The sequence below is a fragment of the Scyliorhinus torazame genome, chromosome 2 (genome assembly GCF_047496885.1).
Source record: "Scyliorhinus torazame isolate Kashiwa2021f chromosome 2, sScyTor2.1, whole genome shotgun sequence".
NCBI classification, from domain to species: Eukaryota; Metazoa; Chordata; class Chondrichthyes; order Carcharhiniformes; family Scyliorhinidae; genus Scyliorhinus; species Scyliorhinus torazame.
Genome location: NC_092708.1, coordinates 381049767 through 381066190, shown reverse-complemented (window position 1 = coordinate 381066190; position 16424 = coordinate 381049767). Strand labels below are relative to the sequence as shown.

The 16424-nt window shown below is 44.0% G+C and overlaps 1 protein-coding gene across 1 annotated transcript in view; it reads left to right on the top strand.

Moving 5' to 3' along the window:
- The window catches only part of LOC140405135 (serine palmitoyltransferase 2-like), a 150808-nt gene that overhangs the window by 47503 nt on the left and 86881 nt on the right, over positions 1–16424 (top strand). The window contains exons 3-5 of the mRNA XM_072493586.1: positions 4717–4871; positions 9470–9618; positions 12025–12149. Coding sequence (XP_072349687.1) covers positions 4717–4871; positions 9470–9618; positions 12025–12149 — 429 coding nt within the window. The remainder of the gene's footprint in view (positions 1–4716; positions 4872–9469; positions 9619–12024; positions 12150–16424) is intronic.

The window sequence follows — 16424 nt, the reverse complement described above, 5'->3', positions numbered from 1 at the left end:
GCTAAATTAGCCAATGTTGTATATATTTGGACAAGGGAAGTGATGGGACTTTCACTCGAAATGAGGGCTCTTTGGGGTGTAGGTGGATATGCGGGGTTTGTGTGCTAAAAGGGGATTTCTGTGCTTTCCTAGGGCCGGGAAAGGGACCCTGGCGGGGGCCTCCACCTTGGCCGGTTTAAGCCGGCCAGTGAACGGGAGTGAGGTGGGGGAGGGGTGTGGCCATCGGAGCCTGAGAGAACAGGGTCCAAGTGGTCTAGTCGGGATGGAAAGTTGGGGGGAAGGAACCGAGTTTGGGGGGAGGAGTTTTACAAGAGGCAGTGGACGGGAGGAGTTGGAGACTCTTGGGTATCACGTATGGTACTCTTTCAGAGGTTGGATGGGGTTGTGTAGGGAGGGAGAGGGGGAGTGGACTCTATAGGTCAATGGTGACCAGGGGCGGTCCCGGACTCCTTTTTCTTTCCCCTCTTTGTTTTTTGTTTCCACCGTGGGAGGGTTTGTTTTATTGGATGCATATATTGACAGGTGGGCCGTTGTTTAGGGTGGTGGGAGAATGGGATCGTTGGTATTGTTTAGGGGATTGATGTTGTATGTGTTAACATTTACTGTTTGTGGGCGTGTTGTAAATTTTGAAGGAAAATGTGAAGTGGAGAATAAAAACATTTTTTTTTAAAAAAACCGCGCCAACACATTCATCTTAATTGCCTGTACCCGACATGCAAGCAACAGAGGAAGACCATCACACTGCCACATCACAGACTAGCTGATTTAGTATGTTACTTTGCTAGCGTCAGGCCACAATTATATCAGTCACCTGGCACTACTGTTTGCGTTGCTCACCTGATTCACCACGCAATACGGCACCATTTGGAATTGCAGATTCTCTCTATTCCATGCATGCAGTCTAATGGCATCATTTATCTGACTGCGTCTGCATATTTAATTGGGCATTTTGCATGCTATGGGCGGCACGGTAGCACAGTGGTTAGCATTGTTGCTTCACAGCGCCAGGGTTCCAGGTTCGATTCCGGCTTGGGTTACTGTATGTGCTGAATCTGCACGTTCTCCCCGTGTCTGCGTGGGTTTCCTCCGGGTGCTTCGGTTTCCTCCCACTGTCCAGAAAGACTTGCTGTTAGGTGAATTGGACATTCTGAATTCTCCCTCCGAGTACCTGAACAGGTGCCAGAATGTGGCGACTAGGAGATTTTCACAACTTTATTTGCAGTGTAAATGTAAGCCTACTTGTGACAATAATCACGACTATTATTATTTTATGTCAATAGCTGAACTTGTGCATTCAGTGGACCAGAGCCAAATTGGTTTATTTAGTAGTAGTTCACAAAACCCATGAAGAGGGGTTTCTGTTGAGCAAAAAGTCTGGTCCTTTATGGCAACAAAGGGTGCCAGAAATGACCTTCCCCATTAGTTCCACTTTTGAGGGTAAAATCCAATTGAAATGAAGTTTATTTCCTCCTTTAAATTCCTTTGAAACATCAAATGAAAGCTGCACTGTTTATGCGTTGTGGTATAATGTTTTGGCAATACACATTGAGAAATAAAGGAGTTGATTATTTACATTTCATATGCTTATACAATGATTGTGGCTCACTTGGATGTGGTATTAGCTCTTGATTAGTCACAAAGCATCTTCGAAGTGGACTACAACAGCATTTGGACTATATAAAGGTGCTGCTGGTTACTACTTTGTCTCTAAAAGTCCGTATGTGTGCACACTAGATCTGTAAATGGGGAAATTTGTTTTGGGGAACAAGTTTTTTTGGGCAGGGGTGGTAATGATGGCGGTGGAGAAAATGTTTGGAATACGTCATCAGTGATTTTGAAACTCACCTGGCATATTTGCAATGGAAACAAACAGCATTGTTTATGGGGTGTATATGTTTTGTCAGCCATGCAAGTGCTAGATGCCGATTTCTGAATTTCTTAGCTGGACTTGCTCCTTTACCTACCCACATCCTACACTTTCTGATGCAGTAAACCTGTTGGGAGGTCTCCACAGGAGAGTAGATGAATAAAAGGTTCTCAGAAGGTTAGAAACTTGTTGGAATCCCTCCCATCAGGTTTCCGCCCCTGCCCACAGTACTGAAACAGCTCTTTTTAAAATTACAAATGAAATCCGATGTACTTGAACTTGAATAGGACTAAAAGTAGTGTTGATTTTCACATCTTCATTAACACCCCTCTTGACGACTCCGAGGTTAAACCAAATCTGACTGCTTATCTGGCATCCACTACTTGGTGAGCAGAAATGTCCTCCAATTACATATTGGGAAGGCTGAAGCAATTATTTCTGGTCCATGCAACAAACCCCATTCCCTGACTGCTGACTCCATCCCTCTTCCATGGCAACAGTCAGATTAAGGTGGTCTGTTCACAACTTTGTCACATTTGACCCCGAGATTAGCTTCCAACCTCGTGCCATCTTGAAAACTGCCTGTTTCCATCGGTTGATTTCATCTGCTTTGCTGCTGCAACCCTCATTTGTTAACCCCAGACTTGTCTACTCCAATGCATTCCTGGTTGGTTGCTCACATTCTAAACTTGAAGTCATACAAAACTTTTCCTCTGTCTGAACTCGCACCAAGTTTTCATTCCGAAGCTTGCTGACTCACTTTAGTTCCTGCTCAAGCAAAATCTTGATTTCTACAATCTCTGAGATCCACACTCCTCCAGTTCTGGTCCTTTCAGCATCCCTGATTTTAATCGCTCAACCATTGGTGGATGTACCTCGAGTGCCTGTGCCCTCCACTCTGGAGTACCTTCATTTATACCTCTCCGTACTTCTACCTTGCTTTCCTCAGAGACATTCCTTAAAATCTACCGCTACTTCGAAGAAAGCTTTTGGTCGTCTGACCTAATATCGCCTTGTGTAGTGCAGTGTGATTTTTGCTTATGTGCCTTGTGACGTTTCATTTATATTAGAGGTGTTGCACAAGTATACGTTCTTGAAACAATAGCACTTACAATGGTACAATATTTTTCCTAAACTGCATAATTTTTAATGTAAATTTTTTTATTGTTATGGTGGAGAAGAACCTCTGGACTATACATGAAATTATTGGTCTTTAAAAATAAATCGGAGTTTTATATATATTTTAAAAATGGACACAAACCCCAGCCACTGACAGGAATGACTGCAGGAGGTTTCTCTAAGGAGCATTGGAACCCTTGCCCTGTGTTTCCAGACAAGGTACTTCTAAAGCCATCCAAAGACTGATTTGAACAGAGTGGCTATCTTATCCAAAGATCCTGGGTATAATCGCCAAGACGGATTTTGGATCTTCAGTTGAAATATACATAGGGTAAAAGCCGCTTGCTCCTGGCCTATGGGCACCGGTCTGTGTGTGCGCGTTAAAAAAGGCAGCTGGTCAGGAGATTCAGTGACCAAGGTAGGAGCCTCTGCAAAAATAGCCAGCTTTTTAGAGGCTGGTTTGGCACAGTGGGCTAAACAGCTGGCTTGTACGGCAGAACAAGGCCAGCAGCGCGGGTTCAATTCCCGTACCAACCTCCCCAAACAGGCGCCGGAATGTGGCAACTAGGGGCTTTTCCTAGTAACTTCATTGAAGCCTACTTGTGACAATAAGCTATTATTATTATTAAAACTCTCTGACTGTGAAAGTCGATGACACAGCAGAACGGCTGCAACTGGAAAGAACTGCAATCTCTCTACTGAACTACAGAACACCTAAACTGAAGAAACAACTCTTCCTCGCAAAAGTCAGCGACCAGAACCAACCTGTAACAGCCGCAATGCTTTTTTAAAATATAAATTTAGAGTATCCAATTCATTTTTTTCCAATTAAGGGGCAATTTAGTGTGGCCAATCCACCTACCCTGCACATCTTTGGGTTGTGGGGGCAAAACCCACACAAACACGGGGAGAATGTACAAACTCCACACGGACAGTGACCCTGATCCAGGATCGAACCTGGGACCTCGGCCCCGTGAGGCAGCAGGGCTAACCCACTGCACCACCGTGCTGCCCCTACAGCTGCAATTCTGATCATCTCACAGCAGAAGGACTATTCAATATATTTATTTAGAACTTTTGATTTATATTTGCTTAGTTGGACTCTGTTCTTTTTCTAATCTCTATGAATATAGATGCGTGTGTTTTACCATTTCACCTTGCCTTTTTAGTAGTTAATAAACTTGTACTCGCCCGGGTTTGTTTCAATTTTGGGGGTGTCCCAGCCGGACGGTGACCACTCGCGGAGTCTCACCCGGATCAACAACTTTGGGGAACCTCATCTGGGGTTGCTCAAAACAGTTGGGAAATTTATATTGACTGTATAATTGATGCTTTGCCTGATTTATGTCTTTAAAGAACATCGAGGGCACAGATGGGACTGCTGCTCATTATTGGCTTCAGTAGTTCTTTGAAAACAGTGAAAATTTCTAGAGTTTAGTCAAGTGGTGACTTCAATTTCCAGGTCATGTGTTGTAAACTTTGTTTGCTGAGTCTCAAACTTTCAAATGTTGCCCAAACCTTGGCAGGTATTTGTTCTACAACAGACACACAAGCTCTTAAGTTTGGAGTAACATTTGCTTAGTTTTATCATATGGATGAACTGAGCTAACTAATAGCTGCACTATTCTGTACATCATTTTAAATTGGGTAAGATAATTAATTTTTGCATCATTAAAATTGTTTCAATTTCAGAGTGATAAAATACATAATTCTAAATTCTTCCTCTGTAGGATTTTGTGCCATTGTACCAAGACTTTGAAAATTTCTATACCAGAAACTTGTATATGAGAATTCGAGACAGTTGGAACCGGCCAATCTGCAGTGTCCCCGGAGCAAAGTTTGATGTAATGGAGAGAGTGTCTCATGACTACAACTGGACGTTCAAGTGAGTCACCCAACCCACACTTAATGTACCTGCGAATTTTATTCCGGATTAATGAGCCAATTTGCAAACCTAAGTTTGTGGTGTTAGGCACTCAATTTTTGTTGTTTGAAGCTGGTGTACATGTTTAAGAAACGTGTGATATGCATGAGTGTTTAAACTCTAAGGCTCAAACAAAAACGCCAATTTTCCCAGTCTTTTGTACTCTTTAAGCCTGTTAAATAAAAGTTAACCATGAATATTCTTGCCATTCACAGGAGACTAATTTCAGTAGGGATGGAGGCAGAGGGGTTTTGCTTTTTTAAAATTTAGGGTACCCAATTCTTTTTTCCAATTAAGGGGCAATTTAGTATGGCCAATCCACCTACCCTGCACAACTTTGGGTTGTGGGGGTGAGACCCAGGCAGACACTGGGAGAATGTGCAAACTCCACACTGATTGTGACCCAGGGCCGGGGTCGAACTTGGGTCCTCAGCCCCGTGAGGCAGCAGTGCTAACCACTGGGCCACCATGCCGCCCCTGGAGGAGGATTTTTATGATTTGATTACCTTGGATGTTTCAGTCAGAATCAGATAATGATGGTTGACCTCTCATAGCGGTTCCAAATTCACTGGAGGGTGGGTGGGAAGAGTGGAAAATAAGTATACTGAAGACGACAGAAAAGAGGGGTGGGGGTTATTGTGGACAAGGAACAGTCCGAGTTCTTGCATTTGAACAAACTAAGGGTTTTCATATTTGTACCACCTTTCACATAGAATCGCATCCCAAGATGCTTCAGAGCTGAGGAGACATCACTAAACCAAAGATTAAGAGTGGGTGACAAAAGCCTTGTGGGTGGATTTTAATTAAGGTCTGAAAGGTAGGAGTGAGAAGCAGCGGGTTGGGTTATGGTCGAGGAGGGTTGAAATCCAGAACTTCAGGCCGAGACGGCCTAATGGCGTGGCTGACAGTGATGTGAAAGCTGTGCAAAATGCCAGAACCTGAAAGTGCGGCGAGGCAGCTTGTAGCTCTGGTTGAGGTTAGGAAGATGATGGGGAGCTGAGGCTGTGAAGATGTTTAAACGCAGATCAGGAATTCAAATCGAGTTGCTGAGCTAATGAATCAGTTTAGATCAGCAAGGGCAGGGGGTGATAGGTGAGCAGGACTTGATGTGGGGGATGGGATTGAAGTTTACAGGTGGATAGAATGGGAAGCATTGGAACCGTTTATCATTTATAGAGCATATTTCACATCCGTAGAATATTCCATAGCAAGGGCAGCATGGTGGCGCAGTGGTTAGCACTGGGACTATGGCGCTGAGGACCTGGGTTTGAATCCCGGCCCTGGGTCACTGTCCGTGAGGCGTTTGCACATTCTCCCTGTGTCTGCGTGGGTTTCACCCCCACAACCCAAAGATGTGCAGTTTGGGTGGATTGCCCCGTAATTGGGAAAAAATAATAATTGGATACTCATTAAAAAAAAAAAAAAAATTTTTAATAAAATTTAAAAAAAAAAGAATATTCCATAGCATTTCGTAGGCAAGCACACCCACCAGGCAATTTGCAAACAAGTTGCAAAAGCAGCAATTAAATGACTGGTTGGTTAATCTGGTTTTGAATGAGGAATAAATGTTGCCCAGATAAGTGAACACTCTGTTTCATCTCCAATAGTGTTACAGCATGTTTTATGTCCATCTGAGTGGCAAAGCAAGGGCTTGGTTTAGAAGATACCATACGAGCGACATCGTCTCCAACAATTCAGGGCTCCTCGGTACCGCTCTGAAGTGTCATCTTCTATTGTCTGTTAAGGACCTGGGGTCAACTCAATTTTTAAACTGATCCAAAGTTGATATTCATGGTCACAAAAGTTTGGAGGTGACTAACATGGACAGGTTTCAGGGGCAGAGAACTTGAGCTCAGACGAAACTGGGTAACTTTACCAAGGTGCAAGTAGGACGAGCATGTTATTACAACACCCTGGTCTAGTGTGCGGTCAATTCCAGCCCATTGGTCCCAGAGTCTCAACACAAGTGAATTAACCAATCATTCTTAGAAAAATACCCAAAGTCTTTGACCCAAAACCAAGAACGCTGATATTTGGACTTGAAGACATTTTGATTATCTTCATGTTGCTCAAACTGAAAATTAAATGTAGTAAAATATAGTAACAGTTGTTACTGATTGTTGGGAATGGGGACTGTCTATTATGCAGTGAAAGGGATCATAGCCATTTTCAAATCTCCGTTTGGTTTGGTCTCGCTGTGGGATAAGATATGGACTGCATGCTATCTCGAGGGGTAGTTAAACTGCCTTCAGGCCATGAATGCCAACATTGTTTTCTTGCCACAAGGAATAAGGAGGTAAATAATTGTGAATAAAGTATATAATCCAGATTTATTACAGAGGGGGGTATTGATTCTCTGCTTGTTAGTTTGAAATCCTGGATTTTTGAGTTTGTCCTTTTTATGTATTTCACAATGTACTGTTCGCTACAAATAATGCACGTCGTTTTAATACCAGCCACAAATGTGCTAGAACCAATAAATCCAGCAACTAGGTGAGGAAAATGAGTGTGAAGTTGATTAAAGAAGCCAAATTGCTTGACTTTTCAGCTCGTCAATGCTGCAAAATAGCTCCGAGTCATGGTGATGGGAGATTTTTTTTAGCCCATCAGTAGAATACAATCCTGAGATTCTGTAAACTGATGAAATTAGGACCCCATGATTCCCTGTACTTGTCCAGTGATATTTGAAAGGGGAGAGACTTGTTGGCTGGTATTTTTAAGATCTCTTAATTGTGTTGCATTATCTCTGCATGCAAAAGGCAACATTAATGGTAATTTCAATCCACTGAGCAAAAGAAAAATCAAGTATCTATTTATGCACTTTTGTGTTTTGTCTTTATCATTGTCTTTATCATTGGTAAAGACCCATTTGGACACGAGTTGAAATTAAAAGCAGCCCCCCCCCCCCCCCCCCCCCCCCCCCCCATTTGTTGCAGCTGGCAGTATATTTGAAATGAGTAATGCCAGTATTGTGTGTGAACAAAAGGCTGTGAATTTTATTCCCACTAATAATTTTCAAGATGGCTGTTTAGTTAATTGTGTCTGTGCTGGCTGAACAAGAGTGATCCAGTCCAACCCCACTTTCTAGCTTTGTAGGTTCCAGCATTTTATGTGCATTGAGTACTTTTAAATGCTATGAGAGTTTTGGCCTTGTGGACCTCCTTCACCCTCTGCGTGACTAGATTTTTTTTCTTCAACTCTGTTCTAATACTTTCCACCAATTACATTTAAATCTGTGTCCCCCACTGAGGAATTCGATCCTTCCTATCCACTCTGTCCGGACCCTCATCATTTTATACACCGTTAAATCTCCTCTGCCCTGCAATCGTTCCTCATAGTTAAAATTCTTGATTCCCAGCAACATCCTTGTAAATCTCCTCTGTACCACCTTGAGTGCAATCACATCCTTCCTATAATGTAGTCATCAGCGCTGTACAATGTATTCCAGTTATGGCCCAACTAGTGTTTTATATAGTTCTACCCTTTTAGGAGAGCAAGTGCGCAGTGGTTTTGTCACTGGACTAATAATCCAGAAAGACAGGGTAATACTCTGGGGACCTGGGTTTGAACCCTACCACAGCAGATGGTGAAATTTGAATTCAATAAAAAAATCTGGAGTTAAAAGTCTAAAACATTGTCGATTGTCGTAAAAACCCATCTGACTCGCCAGTGTCCTTTCGGCTCCAGATCCACAGCAATGTGGTTGGCTCAAGTGCCCTCGAGGATGAGCAATAAATGTTGGTCCAGCCCGGTGACGCCCACGTGCCATGAACAAATGTTTTTAAAAACCTCTTTGTATTCTGTGCCTTGGCGAATGAAGGAGAATATCCTGTATGCTTTCTTAACCACATTTATCCATCTGCCCTGACATCTGTGATCTGTCAAAATGCGCTTCAAGGTCCCTCTGTTCTTTCACACTACTGATATCCAATCATTTATTGTGTAATTCCTTTGGCTTAGTTTCCCTTCCCAAGTGCATACCTCTCACTTCCCTGGCTGGAATTTCTTTATTACTTTTCTACCTCGCTGACCGATTCCTTGATATCTTTCTGCATTCTTCAGCTTTCTTCCTCACTCAACCTCAAGCCCAGTTTTTGAACATAAATGCGTTTTTTTGAGATTGGCGTGTGCAATAGGCAAGCATTCCAGGAAAGGGGTTTTTCTATTTGTGGGAATATAATCACAGGACACCATCGCCTACACCTCCTGGAACAGAACATTCCGGATGGAGTACTTGGGTGTGCAGAAATGCAAAGTGAGAGGATAAGCTAACTGGGGATTTTGAAATAATAATGGGATTTGCTAGGGTGGATGCAGAAGTTATTTAGTCTAGTAGGGAAATCCAGTTCCTTCACTGTGACTGGTGGTTAACAGTGATGGTGAGTGTCATGGGTTACGGGAAGATATAGACGGGATGGTCAAATGGGCAGAAAAGTGGCAGATGGAATTTAATCCTGAAAAATGAGAGGCAATACATTTTGGAAGGAGCAATGCGACAAGGAAATGTATTACTGGCACATCAACTGATGAAGGTGATCGATGGATCTTTTTAAATTTAGGTTTACCGGCACAATTATCAAAGATGTCCTCAACATGGGTTCATACAACTACCTGGGCTTTGCTGAACGCCGAGGCTTCTGTGCTGATGCAGCAACCAGAGCAACTGTCCAGTATGGAGCTGGGGTTTGCAGCACACGGCAAGAAATTGGTGAGTTATCATATCACAAACATCTTTTAAAAGTTCTTAAACGTTAGAGAAATTAGTATTATTAGTTAGATTTACTGGAGTCTCTTTTTTTTTTAACGAAACAACAATCCTTCTACTTCACATTGATTGATATTGAGCATTTTCAACCTAATCAAGTGCTTAAGCAAATAGAATTTTTCAAGTAGCCCAGTCAGGTAAGCTATTATACAGTGAATGATGGTGGGTGGGATTTTTTATGGCCCTTCACGCAGGCAGGATTTTTCAGTCCTGCCAAAAGTGACCCCCTCCCGCGGCGGGACAGGTGAGCCATGCAAAATGCCGTAGACACCAGGACTGGAAGATCCCGCTGGAGGGCAATGCCAAGCGCCCTCTGCTACCGGAAATCACGCCATTGCTGATGGGGGCTGGAAAATCCCACCCGATGACTTTGTTTCAAGTGCACAGCAAAAATATTGCAGCAGAGAAGGTCATGAACGTGGATTCTTCACACAACATCAAACATGTTGCTGCGCTGTGGACTCTTAATGCTGATTGTTCCCTGTATCGGCTCTCAATACTCTGAAGAAAGTAGCTCTTGTGAATCGGGTGAAAGGGAGAAGAAATTGGAAGATCTGGTCTCCTGAGTCTGAGTGTTTTACTATTAAATGTACAACGTGGATGGCAGAAAGCGAGGAGAAGGCAGCAAGTGATTGTTTAACGACAGAAGGCTGTAGCACGGAGACTACAAGAGGAAGAATAGAAAGGAAAGAAATAATTGGGGAAAAGTATGACCTGCAGAGCAGCCTCCTTTAGTTTTGGCTCAGCACTAGACCTTTTCACTTGTTATGAACTGGTCTGGATTAAAGCAGTTTGAATGTAAATCGGGGTCTGTTCTGGTGTCCAGGATCAAGGTGCATTTTTTTTTTTTTTACTGTTGGCATCATGTGCAGTGAAGACACGTCTCTATCGCCTTTCTGTTTCAAACGTCATAATATTTGACCAGTCAATCACTTTAAAATGCAATGATGGTTGTTGCACAGGCAATTGTAAGCATTTACTGCAAGTGATTTCAAAATCTATTGATCACTACAGAGGGTTCCAGCGATTGAATATTGATAGGAGGAGTAGATTAAATGCAAGAAATTTAGGACTCTGAGCAGTTTTTTATGTAGGGTTTGTGAGCCTGTGGAATGTTATATTGGAATGATTAAAGCAGAGCCAGCATTTGAGAAGAGGTTAGGCAGGTGATTGAAGGGAAGGGGAATCGAGTGATGGAAACAGCATAGTGGGATTAGGCCTACTCTGTAAAGAAGAGAAACATCAGCACAGGCTGATTCAGCCGAACCACTGATTGTCCTGTTCTGATTTCTATGGAAATGGTCCTACTGTAAAGAAGTTCCCAGAACACGGCATGTTGTTGAACAGCTCTGAGTAACAAAGAGTAGCAATGTTTTGTTAATGACCTGTTTCTATGATGTTGGGGTGATATTCATTTTTAAGGTAGTCTGTGGGCAGGACGGTAGCACAGTGGATAGCGTTGTGGCTTCATGGCGCCAGGGTCCCAGGTTCGATTCCCCGCTGGGTCACTGTCTGTACGGAGTCTGCACGTTCTCCCCGTGTCTGCGTGGGTTTCCTCCGGGTGCTCCGGTTTCCTCCCACAGTCCAAAGACATGCAGGTTAGGTGGTTTGCCATGCTAAATTGCCCTTAGTATCCAAAACGTTTAGGAGGGGTTGTTGGGTTATGGGTATAGGGTGGAAGTGAGGGCTTAAGTAGGTTGGTGCAGACTCGATGGGCCGAATGGCCTCCTTCTGCACTGTATGTTCTATGTAATCTATGTAAATGTACTAAAAAGGGATATTCCAAGAGTGACCCCAATATATGGACAAATTCCCCACGGTGCACTTGAACTGGTTGATTTTTTTGTTTTTGTTCCTGATGACCATTGAATAGGGATATTAAGTGGGAATAAAAATGTTTGCTTTTGTTCTCTGCTCAGTGTCGTCGTTGTTTAGCCACAACAATGAAACCGCAACCTTGTGATAGTGTGAAAATCTATTTCTATCTGATCTGGTTAGTGCATTTGTAAGCCAGTGCTTGCTGTTTTAATTTTTCCCCTGAAGGTTAAGTGGTTTCTTAACAACAAAGTTCCTGGTTTATCCATCCTGTGTTCAAATTCAAGCCTTGGCACATGAAAGCTGATAGTCCAGTGGAAAGCTCTAGTGCAGTATTGCTGTTCCAGGAGGGGCACTGAATCGGATATACAAGTGACCCTTGGAAGAAAATACATAGTGGAATCCGTTATCAATGCTTAAATCAAAGGAAGGACTGTACTCTAATCAAATAATGGGTATTGTACAAAATGGAGGACAGAACTTTAGATGTTCAATCCAATTTCCAATTCTCAAGGTGGTTAATTCCATTTACAGGTAACTTGGACAAGCACGAACAGCTGGAAAAGTTAGTAGCTCGGTTCTTGGGAGTTGAAGCAGCCATGGCATTTGGAATGGGATTCGCAACCAACTCTATGAATATTCCTGCTCTTGTTGGCAAGGTTTGTTCAGTCTTATTTCCCCCCCCCCCCCCCCCCCTTGACTACTACTCTCTGGGAAGGCCCTGCCTTGGGAGTATAGAATCACAAACAAGGACGTCCTTCTGCAATCAAGTGACTATAATAATGATGTACAATGAATTTGCCTGTAGCTAAAACCAAGCCTCACCTTGAAGTTTACATCGCGCCTCTCCTGCTGGGATAAAGATCCAGTCTGACTGGTTCTCTTTCTCCCCCTGCCCTCAAGCACATTGAAGTAGAAAAAAGTAAGAACCTACAGCATTCATGCCCATTGTAGTACTGAGATCAGTGAGTTCAGAACTAGGAAGAGAATCTGGATTTTAAAAAATATTTATTGAAGATTTTCATTTTTAACAATATAACCATATACAAATGAATGTTCTAAGTTATAATATAAAAGAATCCCAATCAACGGTATAAATTTATATCCCAAAAACTTTCTCTCCCAACCGTAAACTTAAATCTCTTCCCCATCCTACCCCCAAAAGAAACCCAAACCACTGACCGTGACTAACTCTTTTAAAAAGGAAATGAATGACTACCATCTCGGGTAGAATTCCTCAACCGACCCCTGACGGTGTATTTGACTGTCTCCAAATGCAAAAATTCCATGTGGTCACCCAATCGGGCCGAGGCACTGGGCGGAGTAAGGGGATCTCCACCCAAACAGAACTTGCCTCTGGGCTATCAACGTGACAAAGGCAAGAACATCTGCCTTCACCCCCATCTGCAGCACTGGCGAGTCCGATACCCTGAATATGGCCACCAGAGGGCATGACTCCAGTTCGAGGCAAAGAATTGCTGACATGGAAGGAGACCCAAAAGCTTAGCAACTTGGGACATGACCAGAACAGGAGTCTGGGGTTAGCTGGCCCGTTCCCGAAATGAAAGCACTCATCCTAGCCTTGGTCAGATGAGCCCAATGCACCACCTTAAACTGGATCAGGCTGAGCCGCACGCAGTTTTACACTCCACACCACTTCGTCCAAAATAGATTCCAATTCCCCCATCTACTTTGTTTTCACCTTATCCACTTAAAAACCTCGAAGGGACATTCATTTTAATAGACTGGACCCTGCCCGCCAAGGACAAGGGGAGGTAATCCCACTTTTGCAAGTCGGATTTAACCCCACTCAGCATACTAACATAGATTAATTTATGAAGCGAGGCCAATCATGGGCCACCTGGATACCCAGATAACGAAAGCTAGATCTGGCAAAGGTAACACCCCAGATTGACTCTCCTACCCGGGGGATTGACTGGAAAGTATTCACTCTTATCCGGATTCAACTTGTACCTAGAAAAGGAGCCAAAACTCATGATCTCATCCATAGTGGAGACTGGATCCGTAATATAAAGGGGCGGGTAGCCTGGATACAAAGACACCCTATGCTCTCCCTCCCTGCCTTATCCCCTTACACTTGGCCAATGGTTCAATCGCTAAGGCAAACCAAAGCGAAGATAGTGGACACCCCTGCCTTGTACCCCTGTTCAACAAATATTCCCCAAGCTCAACGCAATAGTGCGGACATGAGCAGTGGGGACTCTATGGAATGGTCGAACCCCCAAAATAAACTTTTTGCCCCAAACTGAACCTCCCAAGAATCTAAGATATCTCCACTCCACCCTGTTGGAGAGAAATTCCTTATCTCTTGGGTGTAAAAAAAAAACGCATTTCCCCCCCCCCCCCCCCCCCCCCTCCCATTCAGCTCCATAAAAGCTAGCTACCTTTTTAAAAATAATCTTTATTGTTACAAGTAGGCTTACGTTAACACTGCAATTAAATTACTGTGAAAACCCCCAGTCGCCACTGCACCTTTGCTACCCCCAGTGGAGCCAATGACTTGGGCCTGGATCGATCCACCTTTGGATCTAGTACACAGTTTAAATCCCCTCCAAAAATTAATCGATCGAAGTCCAAGCCAGGAATGGAGGTCAGCAACCTCCTAATAAACCCCGCAATTTCCCAATTTGGCACATAGTCATTGACCAGAACCGCCAAAGACCCACGAACCATCTCACATCTGCCGTTGGTTTCCACCAAGGTCTTGGAGCTGTAAAAAGAACACGTTTATTGATCAGAATCGCTGCTCTCCGGCCCTACCGCCAAAGCCCGAATGAAATACCTGGTTCACCCACCCCTTCTGCAATCTGTTCTAGTCCCTTATCAGCAAATTAGCCTCCCGCAAAAAAACACCACATCAGCACTCAAACTATTCAGGTGAGCAAATACCCTTGACCTTTTCACTGGGCCACCCAACCCCCTTACATTCCAGGTGACCAACTGAATTGGGGGCTCTCCTCCCACCCACCCCCATTCCCGAGTCGGCCATTTCCACTGAAAGGGATAGTCAAGCAACTACATAGTGTACAGGCGCAAGGCCCACCCAAGATGGCCACCAAACCCACCAGCAAGACAAAACAAAGAAAAATCTGTAGTCACTATCAGCAAAGCCCCTCCCACCTACCCTCAACAAAACAAAAACACTAAACTCACTATCCCAAACTAAACTCGCCTCGCTCCTGTTAGCGAGCTGACTTGACTCCTAGCAGGTCCGCATCCACCCAGGGTAAAAACAAGAACCATTTGAAAATCTCTCACTCGCCAGGAGCTATATATTTCCCATAACATTTCCAACATTGTTGAATATAATTATTTTTTTTAAAAAATACATTTCCACCACACCTCACAACATTAAGCCCCCACCAAAATCGAACATGAGAAACACTCATTCTGCCCAAGAACAAAGAAATACAACACATATATGCAAGGAACCTCCGTACCCCTTTCCACCCTCAACAATCAAAAACCTCAAACACAATTAATGGGCCCATGTTTTTTGATAAAGGCACGCGTCATTCTGGTGCATCCAACTAAGTCCTTCAACTCATAAGTCACTTGAACCTCGCCGGGTGCACCACCCCAAACCGAACTCCACTCTTATACAGGGTGGCTTTGGCCTTGTTGAAAGCGGTCTGTTTCCATGCCAGTTCAGCTCCAACATCATGGTAGATCCTGATGATGTGACCTTCCCATTTGCAGTCCTAATTCTCCTTGGCCCATTTCAGGGCCTGTTCCTTCTCTTGGAAGCTGTGGAACCATAAACTGACTGCCAATGATGGTTCGTTCGGCCGGAGCTTCTGACTGAGTATCCGATGGGCCCTGTCCCCTGGAGGGGACGTGAATATGCCCTCGCCCATCATCTTCCTAAGCATCTGTGAAAAGTACACAGTGGGAGTCCGGCCTTCCACACCCTCCGGCAACCCCACGATTCTGAGGTTCTGCCTCCTAGAACTGGTTTCGAAATTGTCAACCGTAGCCCTCAGCATCTTATTCTCGCCTGCCACCAGAGTGATCTCCGGTTTCCTCCCACAAGTTCCGAAAGACGTGCTGTTAGGTGAATTGGACATTCTGAATTCTTCCTCTGTGTACCCAATTTTCACAGTAACTTCATTGCAGTGTTAATGTAAGCCTACTTGTGATAATAATAAAGATTATTATTTTAAAAAGCCAGTTGATTCACTACTGTCCTGAAGGGGAGGGAATCTTCCACCACTTCTCTGGCCTGCACATATAACTCCAGTGATTGACTCTTGAAGTAACCCAGCAGGCTAAGTGGAAAGTGATGCTCCAACACCCCCTCGAGACAACGTCTACCTCCTCATAGAATCGCTACAGTGCAGAAGGAGACATTCGGCCTATTTGGTCTGCCCTGACCCTTGGAAAGTGTACCCTACCTAGACCCACACTCCGACCCTATCCCCGTAACCCCACCTAACCTTTCCAACACGAAGGGGCAATTTTGCACGGCCAATCCACTTAACCTGCACACCTTTGGACTGTGAGGAAACCCGTGCAAACACGGGGAGAACGTGCAGATTCCACACACAGTCACTCGAGGCCGGAATTGAGCCTGGGTCCCTGGCGCTGAGGCAGCAGTGCTAACCACTGTACCACCGTGCGCCCCCCCCCCCCCCCCCCCCCCGGAATATAAATTGAAAGACATTTTTAAGATTTCAGTATTACTAAAATCTGAGTATTTGTGCAATATTTGAGATCCATTTTTAATGCATTGTTAATAATATTGAATTTGGACCATTTAATGCAGCCATCCTCTGGGACCTCAGTCTGGTGATGAGGTACAGATCCAAACAAGGCGCTGATGGAACAATAAAGTTGTATGTCATCCAGCCAGTTAGCGCACTAACCCTTAAATTTATTGGATGGCTACATGGGAAATATTTTTCAGATTCATT